The 15,965-nt window shown below is 37.3% G+C and overlaps 1 protein-coding gene across 47 annotated transcripts in view; it reads left to right on the top strand.

Moving 5' to 3' along the window:
* The window catches only part of MAP2 (microtubule associated protein 2), a 244,607-nt gene extending 233,623 nt beyond the window's left edge, over nt 1-10,984 (top strand). For 26 of the 47 annotated variants that reach the window (XM_036235957.1, XM_036235960.1, XM_036235959.1 and 23 more), the window contains 3 exons: nt 3,468-3,549; nt 6,740-6,852; nt 7,076-10,984. In XM_036235957.1, coding sequence (XP_036091850.1) covers nt 3,468-3,549; nt 6,740-6,852; nt 7,076-7,291 — 411 coding nt within the window. In that variant the 3' untranslated portion in view covers nt 7,292-10,984. Of the gene's footprint in view, nt 1-1,507; nt 1,601-3,467; nt 3,550-6,739; nt 6,853-7,075 lie in introns of all 47 variants that reach the window. The other 21 variants (XM_016132295.2, XM_036235956.1, XM_016132315.2 and 18 more) reach the window with 1 other exon arrangement.
* The last annotated feature ends 4,981 nt before the right edge of the window (nt 10,985-15,965 follow it).

Here is a 15,965-nt window from a genome sequence, read left to right as displayed (position 1 = left end):
ACAGTTTACGTGAAATTTTCAGAGTGTGGCTATACTTATTGTTAGATATACATTCAGCGATATCCCCCCTTTTTCTGAAATTATAATTTTCATTATGCCCTAGAGAGAGGCAAAAGCATCATGTCTTCTGAATTCAGATTTTGACAAGCAGCACTTCCCTTAGGCTGCCAACGAAAGTTGTCAGTGATATTTCCCTGTAAGGGGCAGCTGTCTTGCCAGTGTTGGCAGGCACTGCAATTTAAGCTTTGTCTAGTTAAAAATAGCCAGGATTCGTGTCCTCTTGAACTTTTTACTCTTTTTTTGCAAAGACCAAGAGATATGATATTACTTGAGGGCACAGCTATATATCTAGGATAAAATTATTTAGCTTTTTTTTTTTAATAAGAGGGTAAATTGTCCCTTAGAGCATTGAAAACATGATTTTTCATTAGCTTTGAGGGGAGGGGAAAAGAATAGTAGTATTAGATAATGTAAAACCAAACAAACAAACAAAAAATAAACCTCTTTCCATCCTTATATTGCTTATCTGCCCTCCAAGACATGCAGAATTCCAAAGACACATGAAATAAGTCATGAGTTATTACTTTGTACATTACATTGCACCTTATCTGAATTTTCTGTTGTCTGGATTTGCTATTGTGTTCAAGATGAACCCTGGACTTCCTGAAAATAGAAATAAAACACCTAACATTAAATCTGTTGGATGCAAGCAAGGCATGGACTACCTCTGCATGACCTAGAGCAAGCCAGCTAACTAATGGTCCTTGGTTTTATCTCCTCTCAAAGTAGAAAGAATGCTTCCACACCCGCCATCCAAGAGTAATGGCTGTTTATGAGCAGTTATCAGAGAGAAGCCTTCCAGAAGGCCACAGAGCAAAACCTGCAAGGGGAATAGTCAAGCTCTTTCAGCAAAGGTGGCCCAGAGCCTCCTTGTCAACCTTCTTAGAAAACCAGCCGTTCTTCCTCTGAATGAATGAGTACCCTCTCCTATAGCATTGACTAGACCAATTGTGAACCTCACCTATGGTATATGGGCCAATAATACAATTAAGTCAAGTGTACTAAGTAATTTATAATTGTGATGACTGACACCACCAGGATTAAGGCAGTGGCAGAATAGGGCACTGGTATATCCTTCAGGATCCTGGGCTGAACTATACTATTGGACCTTCCATAGAGTGACCATGAGTCCTGATGTTGCCCACAATATTGGAAGCCTTATCCTCGCCAGTGATCCAAGTTTTATTTTTCTATTCTTCCAATTGTTTTCAGATTATACCTGGGCTATCTAAGGTTCTTAAGCATTTGGCCCTTGGGAGTCCAGGGTAGTAGAGGCTCATATTTACATGATAGATCTGCTCTTTAGTGTCAGCGTTAGTTTTTCCTCTTAAATGATTACATAGGTGGGAGGGAGTTTGGAGCCTCTTTGGCACTACCCATTCTGCTTCCGTACACCGAACACACTGAAAGAAAAACACACAGTGAAGTTACCTCCAATTCCTTTTAGGTTAGGATTTTAAACAAGAAGATCGATTTTAGCAAGGTTCAGTCCAGATGTGGTTCCAAGGATAACATCAAACATTCTGCTGGGGGTGGAAATGTAAGTAGAAGCTTCTGTGAGAAAGCTGTCCTGATTGTGTGGAGCCTTCTGCACAGCCAGCAAACTATCTCCTTTTCTGCCTCCTTCTCAACACACTCCCCTTTCTTGCTGCTGCTCGCTCCATGTGGTCCACCGGTCCAGGAGATTGTCAGCCTCGCATTCCAGGTGACGGGCTTCCCATCCTTCCCTGTAAGATCATCAGCAAATTTTGTGCTTTCAGTTGAGGAAGTAAACCTTAATGGGATGCACTCAGGGAGATGGAAAACCCGCTTCATTTTCCGATTTTGTTTGCTAGCCTCCAGCTTCAAAGTATTTGCTCACACTGCCTCTGTTCCCCTGCAAAAGTAACCTGGGCATGCACTTTTCTAGCTTCATTTAAATTACTCTTGAGGCAAAGACTGATATGTTGAAAATATCCAAAGTGTGTAATGTTGATCTTTTGTGCTTCATTATTCATGAAAGTTAGGATATCACTTGGAATAATACAAAACTGGCAACGCAGAGTTCATCTGTAATTCAGAGTGAAAGGTTGCACGTCCCAGTATACACATCTTGATGGGATTTTTCCTGTCTCTTAAATTGAGTGGAAATAATATCTTATGAGAGGAAGGGAAAGATGAATCCATGTTTCTCAGCTGTAGTTGAGAGAGAGTTGAAATAGGTAAGCTCAAGCCAGATCCTGTTACCTAAACTTCAGGTTCTGGCCATCCATGACTCAAGTAATTTACAGAGTATCAAAACCAGAATTCTCACCTGTCTAATACCTCTTGGCTCCTTGTTCCTCAGCTGGGCAGAGATGGAGTCAAGCAGTGAAAGGAGAGACAAGCACATGCCTTCTCCAGCAGTTGTCCCCTGGTGCTTAAAGTAGTTCTACTGAGCTTAAAAATGTCACTGACATGGGAAGTGGATGGCAAGGTTTTCTGGTCTCCTCCAAGGGTACTGGGCTAAGCCTCAGGGTCAGTATTTACATGGACAGAGTTGTCCTCCTTCCTGTCACCCTGACTGTAAGTACACACCACCTACCCTCTCACAGAAGCAGTGTTGGTCCCTATAAATACCTGAGGAGATCAGAGGGTCGACCTAGTTATCCTCTACTGCAGGTGCTGCTGGTCAAAACACCTAGGCAGAAAAGGATAAATTGAGTTAACTAACGATCTTAAAGTAAGTAGCGGGGCTTCTGACCTCCGAAACAATAATCTCAAACTTTCCTCTGGAGAGAATCACTTCTTCAAATGTGCATATTCCCTGGTCCTAGACCCAGTGTCTGATTCAGTAATTCCCATGTACTTCTGATGCAAAGAAACAATGAAGCACCCTTGACGAAGCCCTGTTTCAAATACTGAGAGAAGTAATAAATAAAACACAAAAAGAAAAAAAAAGTTTGCCATCATTTTATGATTTGGTGTGCAAGAAATTTTCCATTTAGCCAAGATGTGACTATATTTTAGAAAAGGATTTTTAGAGCTGTCTTCTTGTATCTTAAAGCAATGTTGATCACCTTGTATCTATGAATACTGTTGGTCATTTTTATGTAAAAATCACTTTTTAAAGAATAATTTATCTCTCTACTTGGCTCTTTGCTTACGTAAAGGTTTAACATGGTGTGACTTCGTACTCTGAGTGACAGCTTGCATTATTAATCCAGGTGTTTCTCCTTGTGGCATGATCTGTTTTCCACTAATAAAATCTTCTATTCTAGCATTTTCTTTCACTTGGGTCCTTCTTTTCAACCAAACATGGGAGGTCATATGGGTTCCTGGATATGTTGTGTGTTGTGAGTTTGGATGTGTTTCTAGATTTTATGTGTGAGCTTGGGGGCTTATCCATGTCTAAACTATTTTAAGCATATTTTATGTGATTCGTACAGGTACAGATTGTTACCAAGAAGATAGACCTAAGCCATGTGACATCCAAATGTGGCTCTCTGAAGAACATCCGCCACAGGCCAGGTAAATAAATAGTTTTTGGTAGCTTAAGAAATAGTAAATTGGATTCAAGAAATTGATAAGCAAAATTTTTATTGTGGGAAATACCTAATTGGAAGGCTGTTTCAAAATCTCGATACTTAATCCTTTTACTAATAGAAACTTCAGTTAGAAATGTAAGCCTCTTCGTTTGGACAAGTAATCTCAATTACCATAAATAGGCCATTTATTATAGGACAAGTTAAAAATTAAAAAATATAGAAGATGCATTTATCTCTCTGTATTCAACATGCATATTGGAGCTTTTTTGAAATATATAGTCTATAAAATACATTGGGCCATATAGTCGTACATAATTACATGGGCTAAAAGCAGCATTTCTAAAGATTTTTCACAAAATTGTTTTTTTCTACATTATGTAAAATAAAGATTGTGTTTAAGCAAAGCTGAAAAAATGTATCTGCTGAATTTCTCAGATCCTGTAGTAGTTCAATAAGCATCGTGAATTATCAGCAGAATGCAATGCTTCCCTAGCTTATTTGACCATGGACCTCTTGTTTTTCTAGAATATCTTATAGGACCAGCACTCTAAAGTAGAATTTATATTTATACTTTCTGGAGATTTTTCTCTCTTTAAAATACGAATCTAACATATTACATTTTATTTTCTGAGTATTCTGTAAAATATATTTTTGCTAAATCCTGCCTTCACACATATGCAAATAATGGACAACTGTCAAATTTGTAATTATCTTGATTTTGTAATATTTTGATACAACTTATATATACTATTGAATTATAAAAGGACAAGAGAAAGCAATTGATTTTAATCATCTATGCTTGGCATCTTAATTAAACAAGGTAATAGACTATTTTCATTTACTGTTGTCTCAAATGTTATCAGAAACAAGATATAAGAATGATTGAGTCCAATAAGATTTCTGATCAGGAGAAGATTATTAAGAAGGATCCATTAGTTGAAAAACAAAGGTCGATAAGATACATGTCAAAATGGATACATGTATTGGAAACAGGTCTAGAAATCAGGATTCACTTGACAAAGGATATTCATAAAGCAAATTCACTTGAGATCTTAATGCACAGAAAAATCTTATGTAGATAAAGAAAGTGTAAGATTTACTGGTCATAAAAAACTATTGTCATAGACTCCCACTTGTTTCTAAATCTAGCTCCTACTTATATAATAACTCAATTCGATGACTAAATTCATAAAGAAGTATTAGCACAATGATCCTTAACAATAGCAAGCTTTTCACAAAGTTACTTTGGAATGCAGAATATCTAAGGAGAATGTAAAGGAAACAATTCAACACCTGAAGGCACGAATAGAAATATCTAGTTGTACTGACTTCACTTCAGGACAGATGAAGCTTGATAAATATTACATATAGTCTTTCATAATTACTGCTCCTGGTGAGTGTCAGAATTCTTCGAATCAAAGACATAGATTTCTGAATTCAAATGGGCTTCTCTAACAGTTGCATAAAAATTACTAGTCAGACTTCAACAAAAATAGACTTCTCAAGCTTTCTTTTCTGAATATATTTTGTGTTGATATTACATTATTTTTCTCTCTCAAAATACAGGTCAACAAAAATTTTAACAAGATTATATTGATACAACATAGAATTATAAAAGAAAGCTTGAAAAGGCAATTTTTATCAGAGGCTACCAAAAAATAGAAAAGTAAGATCCCAAGAAAGTTGATCTCATCTAATTGAAACCTCAATATGATCCAGCCTCTAACCAAGATTAGAATGTTTTATGAATCACACTAATCCCATCACAATCAACAAGTGAGACCTACATGGCCAGGTAAAAATCCCTGCAATAATGCATATTTTGAGGGAAAGACAACTACATTTTTCCTGTAAACATGAGTTAAATAACATGCACATTCTAAGCCTCTAGGAGAAGAATGAATGATGTACCTTCAATTTGTAATGCAGTTAACATCATTAAGAGGTTCCTGGCCAAGTAATTGGGTACCAGTATAAATATCTAGGTGTTGCAAAAGAAAAATACCACAAGGCCTCTGTTAAGCCTTAACAGACCTTTCTCTTTGATACAGAAATAAATAAGCATCAGGAGTTCAAAATTTAAAAATATAATCAATTGTCCATGTTTTCTCAGGGATTTTTCCCAAATCAAAATCGCAAGGGAGATGCAATAATAGTAGAGGATCATGTCACTTACCACTAGCCTTCTAAAAAAATACATACGGCCAAAACCAACTTGCTAATGAAAGCAAAAACAAATCTCTTAGATAAAGGTGTCTCATCTAGCTTATTTCCAGGTCAAAGACATCAGCAGACACTCAGAAATGCTCAAGGATAAAATAAAGGACAATGAATACCTACCCAATGTAGCACTCCTTGCATTCGCAAGCTTGAGAAAGGCAGAAAGACATTCAGAGGTTGGGAGCCAACACTGAAGGGTGGCACATGGCACTGTTATCAATCAGCAAATCCTCAAGTTGTAAACTAATGAGCAGTTAGGGAAATGGCATTGTCAATACTCTCTTAATATTATCAGGTAAAAGTCAATATCAGATAGGTCTTATGGCATCTGTACAAGAACTGGATCTCCTAAGATTCTCTTCCTATTGTTCCACCTACTAATTAGAATGAGAAGCTCTTAAAACTTACTAGTTATAGAAAGTTTAACTCCTGATCTAGCTATCAATGTTGAAAACTTACAAGTGAATATATTAGCCATATATGTGCACCATTTCTAACCTGATAGTTCTTTGGACAAGTGACCTATTACCATAAAGAAGAATAAAGAAGAATTTCATCCCAATAAAATTTGCTGCCTTTGGAATAACAGACTAAATATTATAAGTTTTAGAAAGGATGAAGCAGTATATTTTCATTGTGTTATTTTTAGAGTATTTATTATACAGATAAGAGGAACCCCTCTGATATCTTAGGCAAGACATGGGTAGAGGAGAAAAGTATTAATATGTAAAGTAATTCATATTATAGTATAAAAAAGGATGTCATTATCTTGCATGATATGGGGAGAATGGTATGGACTAGAAATTCTAAAAAACTTCTTTCACATCCATAGTCAGAGGTGTACTAGAGTTAATTAAGCTTGTGGTTTGCGATGTTCTATCTACTGTAATCATTTTTGAGAAATATAAGTTTTAATTTTAGCAAGGCATTTAAAAGCCTTTCTCCTCTCATAGGTGGTGGGCGTGTGAAAATTGAGAGTGTAAAACTGGATTTCAAAGAAAAGGCCCAAGCTAAAGTTGGTTCACTTGACAATGCTCACCACGTACCTGGAGGTGGTAATGTCAAGGTAAGAAACAAGGTCAGGAGCTGATCTTATCTTTTTTTTTTTTCTTGATCCTTCTGAAATACTCTATCAGAATGAGTCCCAGGCTGAAGATCTAGATGTACAGGAAGTAGGGATGGCAGAGCTGAGTAGACGTGACATTAACATCAGCTCCGGGATATACAGAAAGATCTAGCGGCTGCTTAAGATGCTTGAGTTAACAAAGACTGATGCTTGTCTTGAACAGATTGACAGCCAAAAGTTGAACTTCAGAGAGCATGCTAAGGCCCGTGTGGACCACGGGGCTGAGATCATCACGCAGTCTCCAGGCAGATCCAGCGTGGCATCCCCCCGGCGACTCAGCAATGTGTCCTCTTCTGGAAGCATCAACCTCCTCGAATCCCCTCAGCTTGCCACTTTGGCCGAGGATGTCACTGCTGCACTCGCTAAGCAGGGCTTGTGAATATTTTTCTCATTTAGCTTTGAAGTAATAATATTTAGGCATGAGCTCTTGGCAGGAGTGGGCTCTGAGCAGGTGTTATGTTTATTCTTTATAAACCATAAAATAAATACTCTCATTCCCAAACTCTAGTAATTGTTACAATTTTATAAAAAAAAAAAAAAAAAGAATAGTATATGCAGAAATTGACTCGATTTCCATTTGCAACAGGAAGACACTGGCTTTACATTAGTACAATTGGATAATTTTTTGCTCTGCTCTGTTTTGCATGGAGTATTATCATTTTAAAAATTGCATTTTTACCTTTCATGTGCCTGAAGGCTATCCACTACATTCTGAAAGGCCTTGTTAAAATCCAAGCTGCTCATTTCACTATTCTGTTGCTGGGTGAAAAGATAAAAGCTGCCCATATTAACTTATTACAGTTAAATTAAATCGAGGAGTCTGATTGCAGGAAGGGAAGAGCATGTAAGAAATAAGTGTTTTTTTAAGTGTTATTTTGTATAAATGGGAAGAAAGATTCGATTAAGTTATTAACATTTGGGACCTGGATAATTATATCAGAGTATAAGTCAATTCAATAAATTATTTAGCTAATTAAAAAATAGTTACGAAGAATTTGAGCTGTATTTGAGGAAGTGGTATAAAAGTGCTCTCTTAGGAATGAAGCACTTTGATTAGGACGGACTCGTGTCTGATTAGAATGTCAGTTGATCAGCTAGATTTGTGTCCACACTACCAGTCTCACACCCCCTTTCCATCTGTTTGATACAGTATTATAGATATAAATATATATATATTTCTCTGTGGCCATTTGTGATATTTCCTCATATACTTGAATATTATACTTCCTTATTCACAGTATCTGTGTCTCCTGCACCCTTTGGTGTTGCAATTTTAGGTATGTGAAAGTAGATGTTAGCAGGGTTCTTTCCCTATTTAAAAAAAAAAAATACGTTAAAAAAGACAAAAAGTTTTAGCATGAAGTTGCTTTCTGTAACAACTCAAAGCTGTAACCCTGTTTTAGTGCCAGATACAAGTCTCTCCCGTGATGCTAGAAGATTTAATTTTCTTTGCTTTCATCAACATGGAGTTTGTGGGGGTGGGTCCAGTTATACATAAAAGGGTTTACAGACTGTTGGTTTAAGATTATGGCTTATCTTATTTTGAATCACTGAATAGTTTGGGTTTTTCTTCTGTGATCATTCATGAAAGACATTAAGATTTCTTTCTTTTCTTTTCTTTTTTTTCCATTTGCTAAAGTTGAAACTAACAGTGTGAGTTTGGGACATGTTATCCCATTCTTTCAAATAGTACCTGCTTATTAAATTATCTGATGGGAGGTATTTGGCTTTCTTACCCAAAGATTACTTGAGTAGAAAGGGAAAAAAAATGTTTTTTGAGAAGCTACAACTACAAAACATTTGGGACGCAGATATCTATATCAGTTTTTTCAGGACTCCAACATTGCACTCTGTAAAGGAACACTGTATGATTTAGTATTACTTATCAGTAGATAATACCGTTCTGACTTTATATACAGTCTAGAAATCACAAGTCAATTTCTCTCACAAATCATTCATCTTAGACTTATGAATAAGCAATGAATTAGTCAATGGACTGAATAAAGCAATGAGTTACTAGGCTGAATGGATGTATTTTAGTAATTTATCTATACTTTTTCTTGCTCAGGGCTGGTGGGTTGGATGTGAACAGTTACAGGCAAATGATCTGGTAGGTGTTTGATTCCTTTGAGTCAGATCAATTCCTAAATATAAAGGAAGAAATGAGCAATAATGAGACAAAAAGGAAGTATAGTTGCATCTAAGAAAGAAGCCAAGGGATGCAAAGACAAAGAGACACAGGTGCCAATTTGTGACTCAGTGGGTATTACAACCAATGTGACTTCCACAAAAGAAACTCTAGGAGCAACTGTGCACCATTCATTCTCAGCTAAGGTTTTACATAGACAAACATGTCAAACTATTTATAAGTCAGTTATTTTATACAACAGTCAAAAAGTTAGAAACTGCCGAGTAGGACTATCGATGTATCTATTTTTTGTGTAATAATTTCTGTGAGGTTTGATTTGACCAATCTGGGCATTTTATATTCATCAGTTTCCCTTGAAATGCACCAGAAAATAGGAGAAGAAAGAATAGTTGTGTGGAGACTTATGGTATTTTCTCACATGTTTAATAGTGATAAATAGTGGTTAAAGTTCTCTAGAAAAAAGTTAACGCTGGCTAGAATAGTTTTAACAAGTGAAACGAATATTTTTTTTTAACTTAGTTTAAGTTTTTTATGAAAGTTAAGAATACATGAACATGTTCTATATGTTAAAATTCAGTTTCTTACAAATACATGTCCAAAACAAAGATTATATGAAGCATTAAGTTATTGGATTTGGCATTAAAACAAACATTTATTTCAAATCACAGCAAAATTATAATGAACAAATGTACTTCCTCTGTGTGGAAATGTGATTCTTTATAAAGTTAACAAAAAGAAACTAATAATTTGTACCGGTAAAAGAGAGAAACATACAGGATAAATGTCTTCTTATGGGAGTGTGGTGGAACCCATCTTGCCTTCATTCTCAAGATTAACAACACAAATTAAGCTTTTTGAACACCACACTTGTGGGGACATCCATACGCTGATCTAGAAATTAAAGCTTCATAGTTCCAATTCTAGATCTATTAATGCCAGTTTCTCTCTGGCTTTAGCCTTTGAGAACCTGTTTAAGGATACATAAGAAATCCAGAGCTGTGAAGAGTTAAAAGGCCAACTTCTCCAATGGACTCACTCACTCTGGGTCACCTGCAACCAAAAATTGGATACCTTACAACGATGCAGGAAAGATCCGAGTTTATGATGAGTTTCAAAGGCCGTGTTCATTTAGGAACCAACTCTCTCTGGATTCTCCTGCTGAGTTCCAGCAGGGCGATGGGCTGAAATTCCACCCACATGCGAGACACCTGTGTAACACCAACTAGGTATGGCTAAAGAAGGTTAAAGAGAGAACTCTGCTAAATGGAAGAATGCATTGATGGTAGCTAGCCTTCTTCACACAATCATATAATAATACAGTAGGAAATGGGATCATCAACCAAAATATAACATGTCAGTATTATTAAAGAAATAATCTCAATGTGGTCGATTCTGACCATAGCTGCAATTACAGTTTTTCTCATATTTTTTATGCCACAAAAAGGAGGAAAATAAACTATTCATGGTCTAAAAAAAAAAAAAAAAAAAAGTAGATTTGTGGCTTAGGAAGGCAAATTCTAGGCATTCCTTCAAAAATTGATGTGCTAAATTCAGCATTGATGTTTGTTTTTTTTACACCTAGGATTTTAGCCTCACTGTGTAGGTTGAGGTCAAGTCCCTCTGCAGGAAAAAGCTTATTTTTAAACTCAGAAATGTCAATCATGAAAATATACTTCAACTTTAGCAAAAAGAAAAAAAAATCAACAAAAAGTATACTCTGTATGCTGGAATTCCAAGGTTCCAACACTCCACTGCAAATCTGTGAGGGGTTTCTTTCTTCTGATAATTCTAGAGCCTGTTATCATAGAAAGGCATTTCTTCAATGGCTGGTTGTAGTTAGTTCATGTTTTTCAATCAAAATTTGCAAATGTATTTGTTGCTGTATAGTGATTGTTTTGCAAAATAAAATTGCTTGTCATCTAACCAGTAGCTTCAGATTGTTATTTCTTCTCTGGGAAAAAAATTATCCCTCGTTCATATGGAAATGTGTGTGTGTGTGTATATATATATATATATATATATATATATATATATATATACATATATATATACTGCAGTATGTATTTGTGTGTGTGTGTATATATATATATATATATATATATATATATATATATATATATATATATATGTTGCTCAATCCAACCAAAGAAAAATTGTAAAAAGAAGGCTACTACGTTATCTGCTGAATCCCTACTTGTGTCGGGCACTGTAACTATTGTATTAGGATGCTATGTGTTGCAAGTGACAGAAACTTAAATGGAATTGGCTAAGCATAAAGGCAAATTTACTGACTCAAATAACCAACTAGGCAGGAGTATTTGCCTCAGGCATGGATAAATCTGGGCTCTCAAAAGATGTCATCAGGACTTCCTTTTCCAAATCATGGTTCTGCTTTCTCTGTATTGGCTTCATTATCAGCCAGGCAACCCTTTCTTTCATTATGGTCACTGGAAGCTCCAGATTTAACGACCTAAAAAGAAAGCCTCTTTCCCAGTACCATTAGCCAAAGGCCAAGGTCTGAAAATCTTTGAATGACCTCTCGCTTGTGCTGATTGGCCAGGCTTGCGTCTACATCTGACTTTATCACAGGTGGTTGGGGTAGGAGGAGATTGAAGGGAACAGTGGCCTCATCTGAACTACAAGAACTAATAGTGAAGAGGAAATGTTCTTTCCAAAGTAAAGTCAGGCTGCTACTGCCAGAAGAGAGAGGTATTAGGCTGTGTAGGTCCTTAAGAACAGACATCGGCTACATCCACCCTATTCTATATCTTTATTCATCCTTTAGCTCCTCGCTACTCAAATTGTGCTCAGGCTTCACCTAGTTGCTTCTTAGAGATGCAAATTGTCAGGCCCCACCTAGACCAATTTACAACATCCCCCTGGGCAATACATCTGCACATTAAAGTTTGAGAAACACTCAGCTCACCAGATCCTTACTAAAGTGTTAAGGGGAAGGAACTCTTTTTGCAGTCCACTAACACAGGTAAGAATTGTTCCCAAGGTTTCTTAACTGTTGTAAATAATGCTGCAATAAACATAGGGGTACAAATATCTTTAAGAAATAGTTTTCAGATTTTTCACGTAGATACTCAGAAGTGGGATTGCTGAGTCATATGGTAGCTTTAAATATTTGGGGTGGGGAGGACTGTTGTCCTTAGTGGCTGCATAAATTTATATTCACACCAGCAGTGGATGATGGTTCCCTTTCTTCACATCCTCTCTGGCACTTACTGTCTTATAATCACCATCCCAATGCAAGTGAGGTGGTATCTCATTGTGGTTTTGATTTGCATTTCCCTTGTAGCTAGTGCTGTCAAGCATTGATATATATATAAGCTGTTTGTCATCTGTGTATCTTCCTCAGAAAAGTGTCTGTTCAGGTTCTCTGCTCGTTTTTCAATTGGATTGTTTGTTTTTTGTTGTTGTTGAGCTAATATATATAATAATATATAAATGCTTTATATATTTTGTACAGTAGCCCCTTATCAGAAGTATTATTTTCACATCCCTTCTCCCATTCATTTGACTGCCTTTTTGGTGTTTTGTTTGTTTGTTTCCGTTTTGTTTTATTTTGTTTGCTGTGCAGAAACTTTTTGGTTTGATGTAGCCCCATTCATTTTTGCTTTTATTTCTCTTGCCTTTGGGATAAAGTGCACGAAAAGCTCTCTGAGACCAAGGTCCATAAGTTTAGTGCCTGTGGTTTCTTCTATGCAACTTCAGGTTTTATACTCAAGTCCATTTTGAGTTAATTTTTGAATATGGTGTCAGATTGCAGCATGTGTGTGTGTGTGTGCGTGTATGACTACTTGAAACAACATCACCAACTCTGATGCCTGAGAGTTTGGTTACCAAATAGTAGAAACTTGTGACTAATGAAAAAATTTTGTCTTGGAAGTGTTCCAGGCCTCGTATCGTTCTAATGTGACTGAAACCGACTACTTTTACCAATGGTGTCATCACCTTCTATTCAGTCTTCCTTTGCTAATAAAGCAGATTTGGTACAATCTAGCCAAAATCATGAGAGTTTCTCTTTAACGATGTTTTTTAAATTAGCATCCATTTTGCCCTTCCAGGAAGTCTTTAAAATCACAAGGGATTACGGTATTTATTTGGCGAGGTGAGTCACACTGAAAGTGTTATTTCCTTTTTATTAATCAACAAGGCAAAGAATTTACTTGCTTTGAGAAGAGACAAGTAACTCCGATATAATGTAGATGACAAAATAACTATATAGCTTATAGAGAGGAAAAATGTTCCTCTTCTTTCTTATGATGTGACACTATGTAGAACTATGTGCCCAAGTAGAACTATGACCCGCGTAATTTGAAGCTATAATGTTGTCAAAAGTACATAGCCCAGCAACCTAGAATTGTTCCAAAGTATTGTCCTTCACTAGGTTTTCTTGAGTATGTTGAAGAAGCATCATGGACACACTCCTTAAAGGCCTCTTTTTGCTTTCATGCCTTTTTGTCACAAATACACCACAACTTTTCTCACTTCTAGTCCTTCAAATTCCATTAAAATCTCCTGTCCCAGGCCTGGTTGAGGTAATAAACCATTGCCTCTAAATGTTCTTCACTAACTTGCGAAACCTTTTCAAACTGAAGAAACTTCAGGTACATACACACAAAAATATACTCACATGCTCATTTGCGCTCGTGCTCACGGGCGCTCGCTCATTCTCTCTCTCTCTCTCTCTCTCTCTGTCTCTCCCCCCCCACCCCCCTCCACCTATGCCAGATTTGGATCTTTGAAAAGTTAAAAAATTTGGCAACACCAAACCTTCATTTTCTCATGATTACAATCAGCTGGAGCTCATCCATGGGTACCTGTAAGATGGGCCTGTTCCCTCCCCTTGGGTACAGTGCCCACCGGAGCCTGTTGTTATTCCCAGGCCACTTCGTTCACTTTCAATCATTTTTAGACTCTACTGATGTAGAAATTGTCACCTCTGGCCTTGTCTTTTTTTCTCCTTCCTTATTTCTTTCTCATTCTGTGAAACAAAAGCCCAAAAGAGCAAGTCTCTAATCCTAGAGTTGGGGACAGAAAAGTCAGGTTGGGTAGGTCAGATCAGAATCCTCAGGGAGACCAGGAGTCTAGGAAAACAATATTTAATAGGCTTTTTTTTACCCTTTCTCAATGAAGAAGGGAAAAAAAAAAAACTTTTTAGTATTTATATCTTACCATAGCGACTGGTAACTTTCATGTCCATGATAAACACATTTAAGATTCTACTCTCCCCTATTTCATTAGAGAAAAAGGAAAAGTATAGTGGAGTTTATTTTCTCATTTCCCTATCCAATGAGTAAAATCTCATAGATAAGTGAGAAATGATTAAAAAAAAAAAAAAAAAACTTATCAACTTATTCAGTAGGCCTGAACTTATAGGATACTTGCTATTACTTTCGGAAGTAAAGAAAGGCACAGCGGAAAGATGTTCTAACCTAGTCAAGAGAGCCACATGTTCCTAATCCCAGGGCTGATATTCAGCCCATATGTGCCTTATTCAGATGACTAAGTTACTACAGTATTGAAAGACTTGCTGCCCAAACCTTCTTACCAATGCCCCACCTTTGGCCATCTAGGCCAATGCCCCAGGCTCCACAGACCTCTAATTCGAGTACCTATAAGGTTAATACCTGGTATAGCAGAGAGCTACCAAGACCTGTTTAAGTGTGCCCAAAAGTTCTGCCTTCCAGGCATCACCGCTATGACCCCCTCAGGGGCTCTGGAGGACTGGTCTATGCCTTGCCTACTCTTACAGAGCCCACATGGTCTACGCTGCCACAGCTCTCACTTGCTGTCAGGGCCCAGCTGATTGAGAAGGGAAAGTTTCGATGGTCAGATGCCCAGTGGGAAGAATTCACAAGAGGCCAGCATGAAAATAAAATGGCAGACACCAACTTTATTGTGGGGAGTGCAGTTCTTTTGGGAGACGTGCATCCTGTTGCAGGGAGTGGGCTTCGGCTTCTGCTTCTGTTCTTCTTCTGCTCTCCTTCCTGTGCTCCCTGCTTTTGCTCCTCAGAGGACCACACATGTATGGCTCCACACATGCATGATACAATAAGCCGAATTATGTTTACATATTGTAGGCACAGGCGCCCTACTACACTAATGTAACGTTCTAAATCCGGGGTCCTGTTCCTAGCATGAGCCTGGATCACAGCCAGATCTGGGACCAGCCAGGCCTGGGACCCACACTTGCCTATCCCCGTTCCTGCATTGCCCATTTACCATAGGTCAGAAGAAGACTGGAGTCCCATTGAGGTGACAGCATCTTGTTTGGCATCCTGGTAGCAAATATCTGACGCTCCTCTTGACTGTGGTCATCTGCTTCCAGTCCTCATCACTCTAGAACTTCCCTCATATGATTGCTTATAGGAACTGCAAGTCACCACAGGACTTTAATTCTTACCGGAGTGTAGGGATGGGCAATAGTCACCGAAAAGATAATGAGGGCTCCTGAGGTTAAGAGAAGAAGGTTGCAAGCAATAGATAGAACCATGGCAAAATGTGGGGCTAACCGGTGCCTAAAGGTAAATCCTATTTTTGGTCCCCATTGAAATGCACCCTGCCTAAAACCCACCAAATGTCCAACTGAAGTGGGCATTAACAACATTAATTTTATACTTACTTAGTGGTTATCTGTGGCAAGTGTCCTTATAAACATACAACTCCCATGAGCACTATAATTATTAATGTCCCCATTTTACAGATGAGGAAACTGAGGCATAGAGAAGTTGTTTAAAACAATGGGCAGAATCAGAATTTAAACCCAAGCAGCCCAAGATTTGACCAAATTAAATATTCTAATAAATAATTTTCATAGCAGTCATTAATAAAGATATCAAATATATATTATGGAAAAATCTCAGCATTACAAAGACTAAAAAATGTTTATATA

The sequence above is a fragment of the Rousettus aegyptiacus genome, unplaced genomic scaffold (assembly GCF_014176215.1).
Source record: "Rousettus aegyptiacus isolate mRouAeg1 unplaced genomic scaffold, mRouAeg1.p scaffold_m13_p_2, whole genome shotgun sequence".
Taxonomy (NCBI): domain Eukaryota; kingdom Metazoa; phylum Chordata; class Mammalia; order Chiroptera; family Pteropodidae; genus Rousettus; species Rousettus aegyptiacus.
The sequence above is the reverse complement of the archived record's forward strand: the minus strand, read 5'-3'. Positions and strand labels throughout refer to the sequence as shown.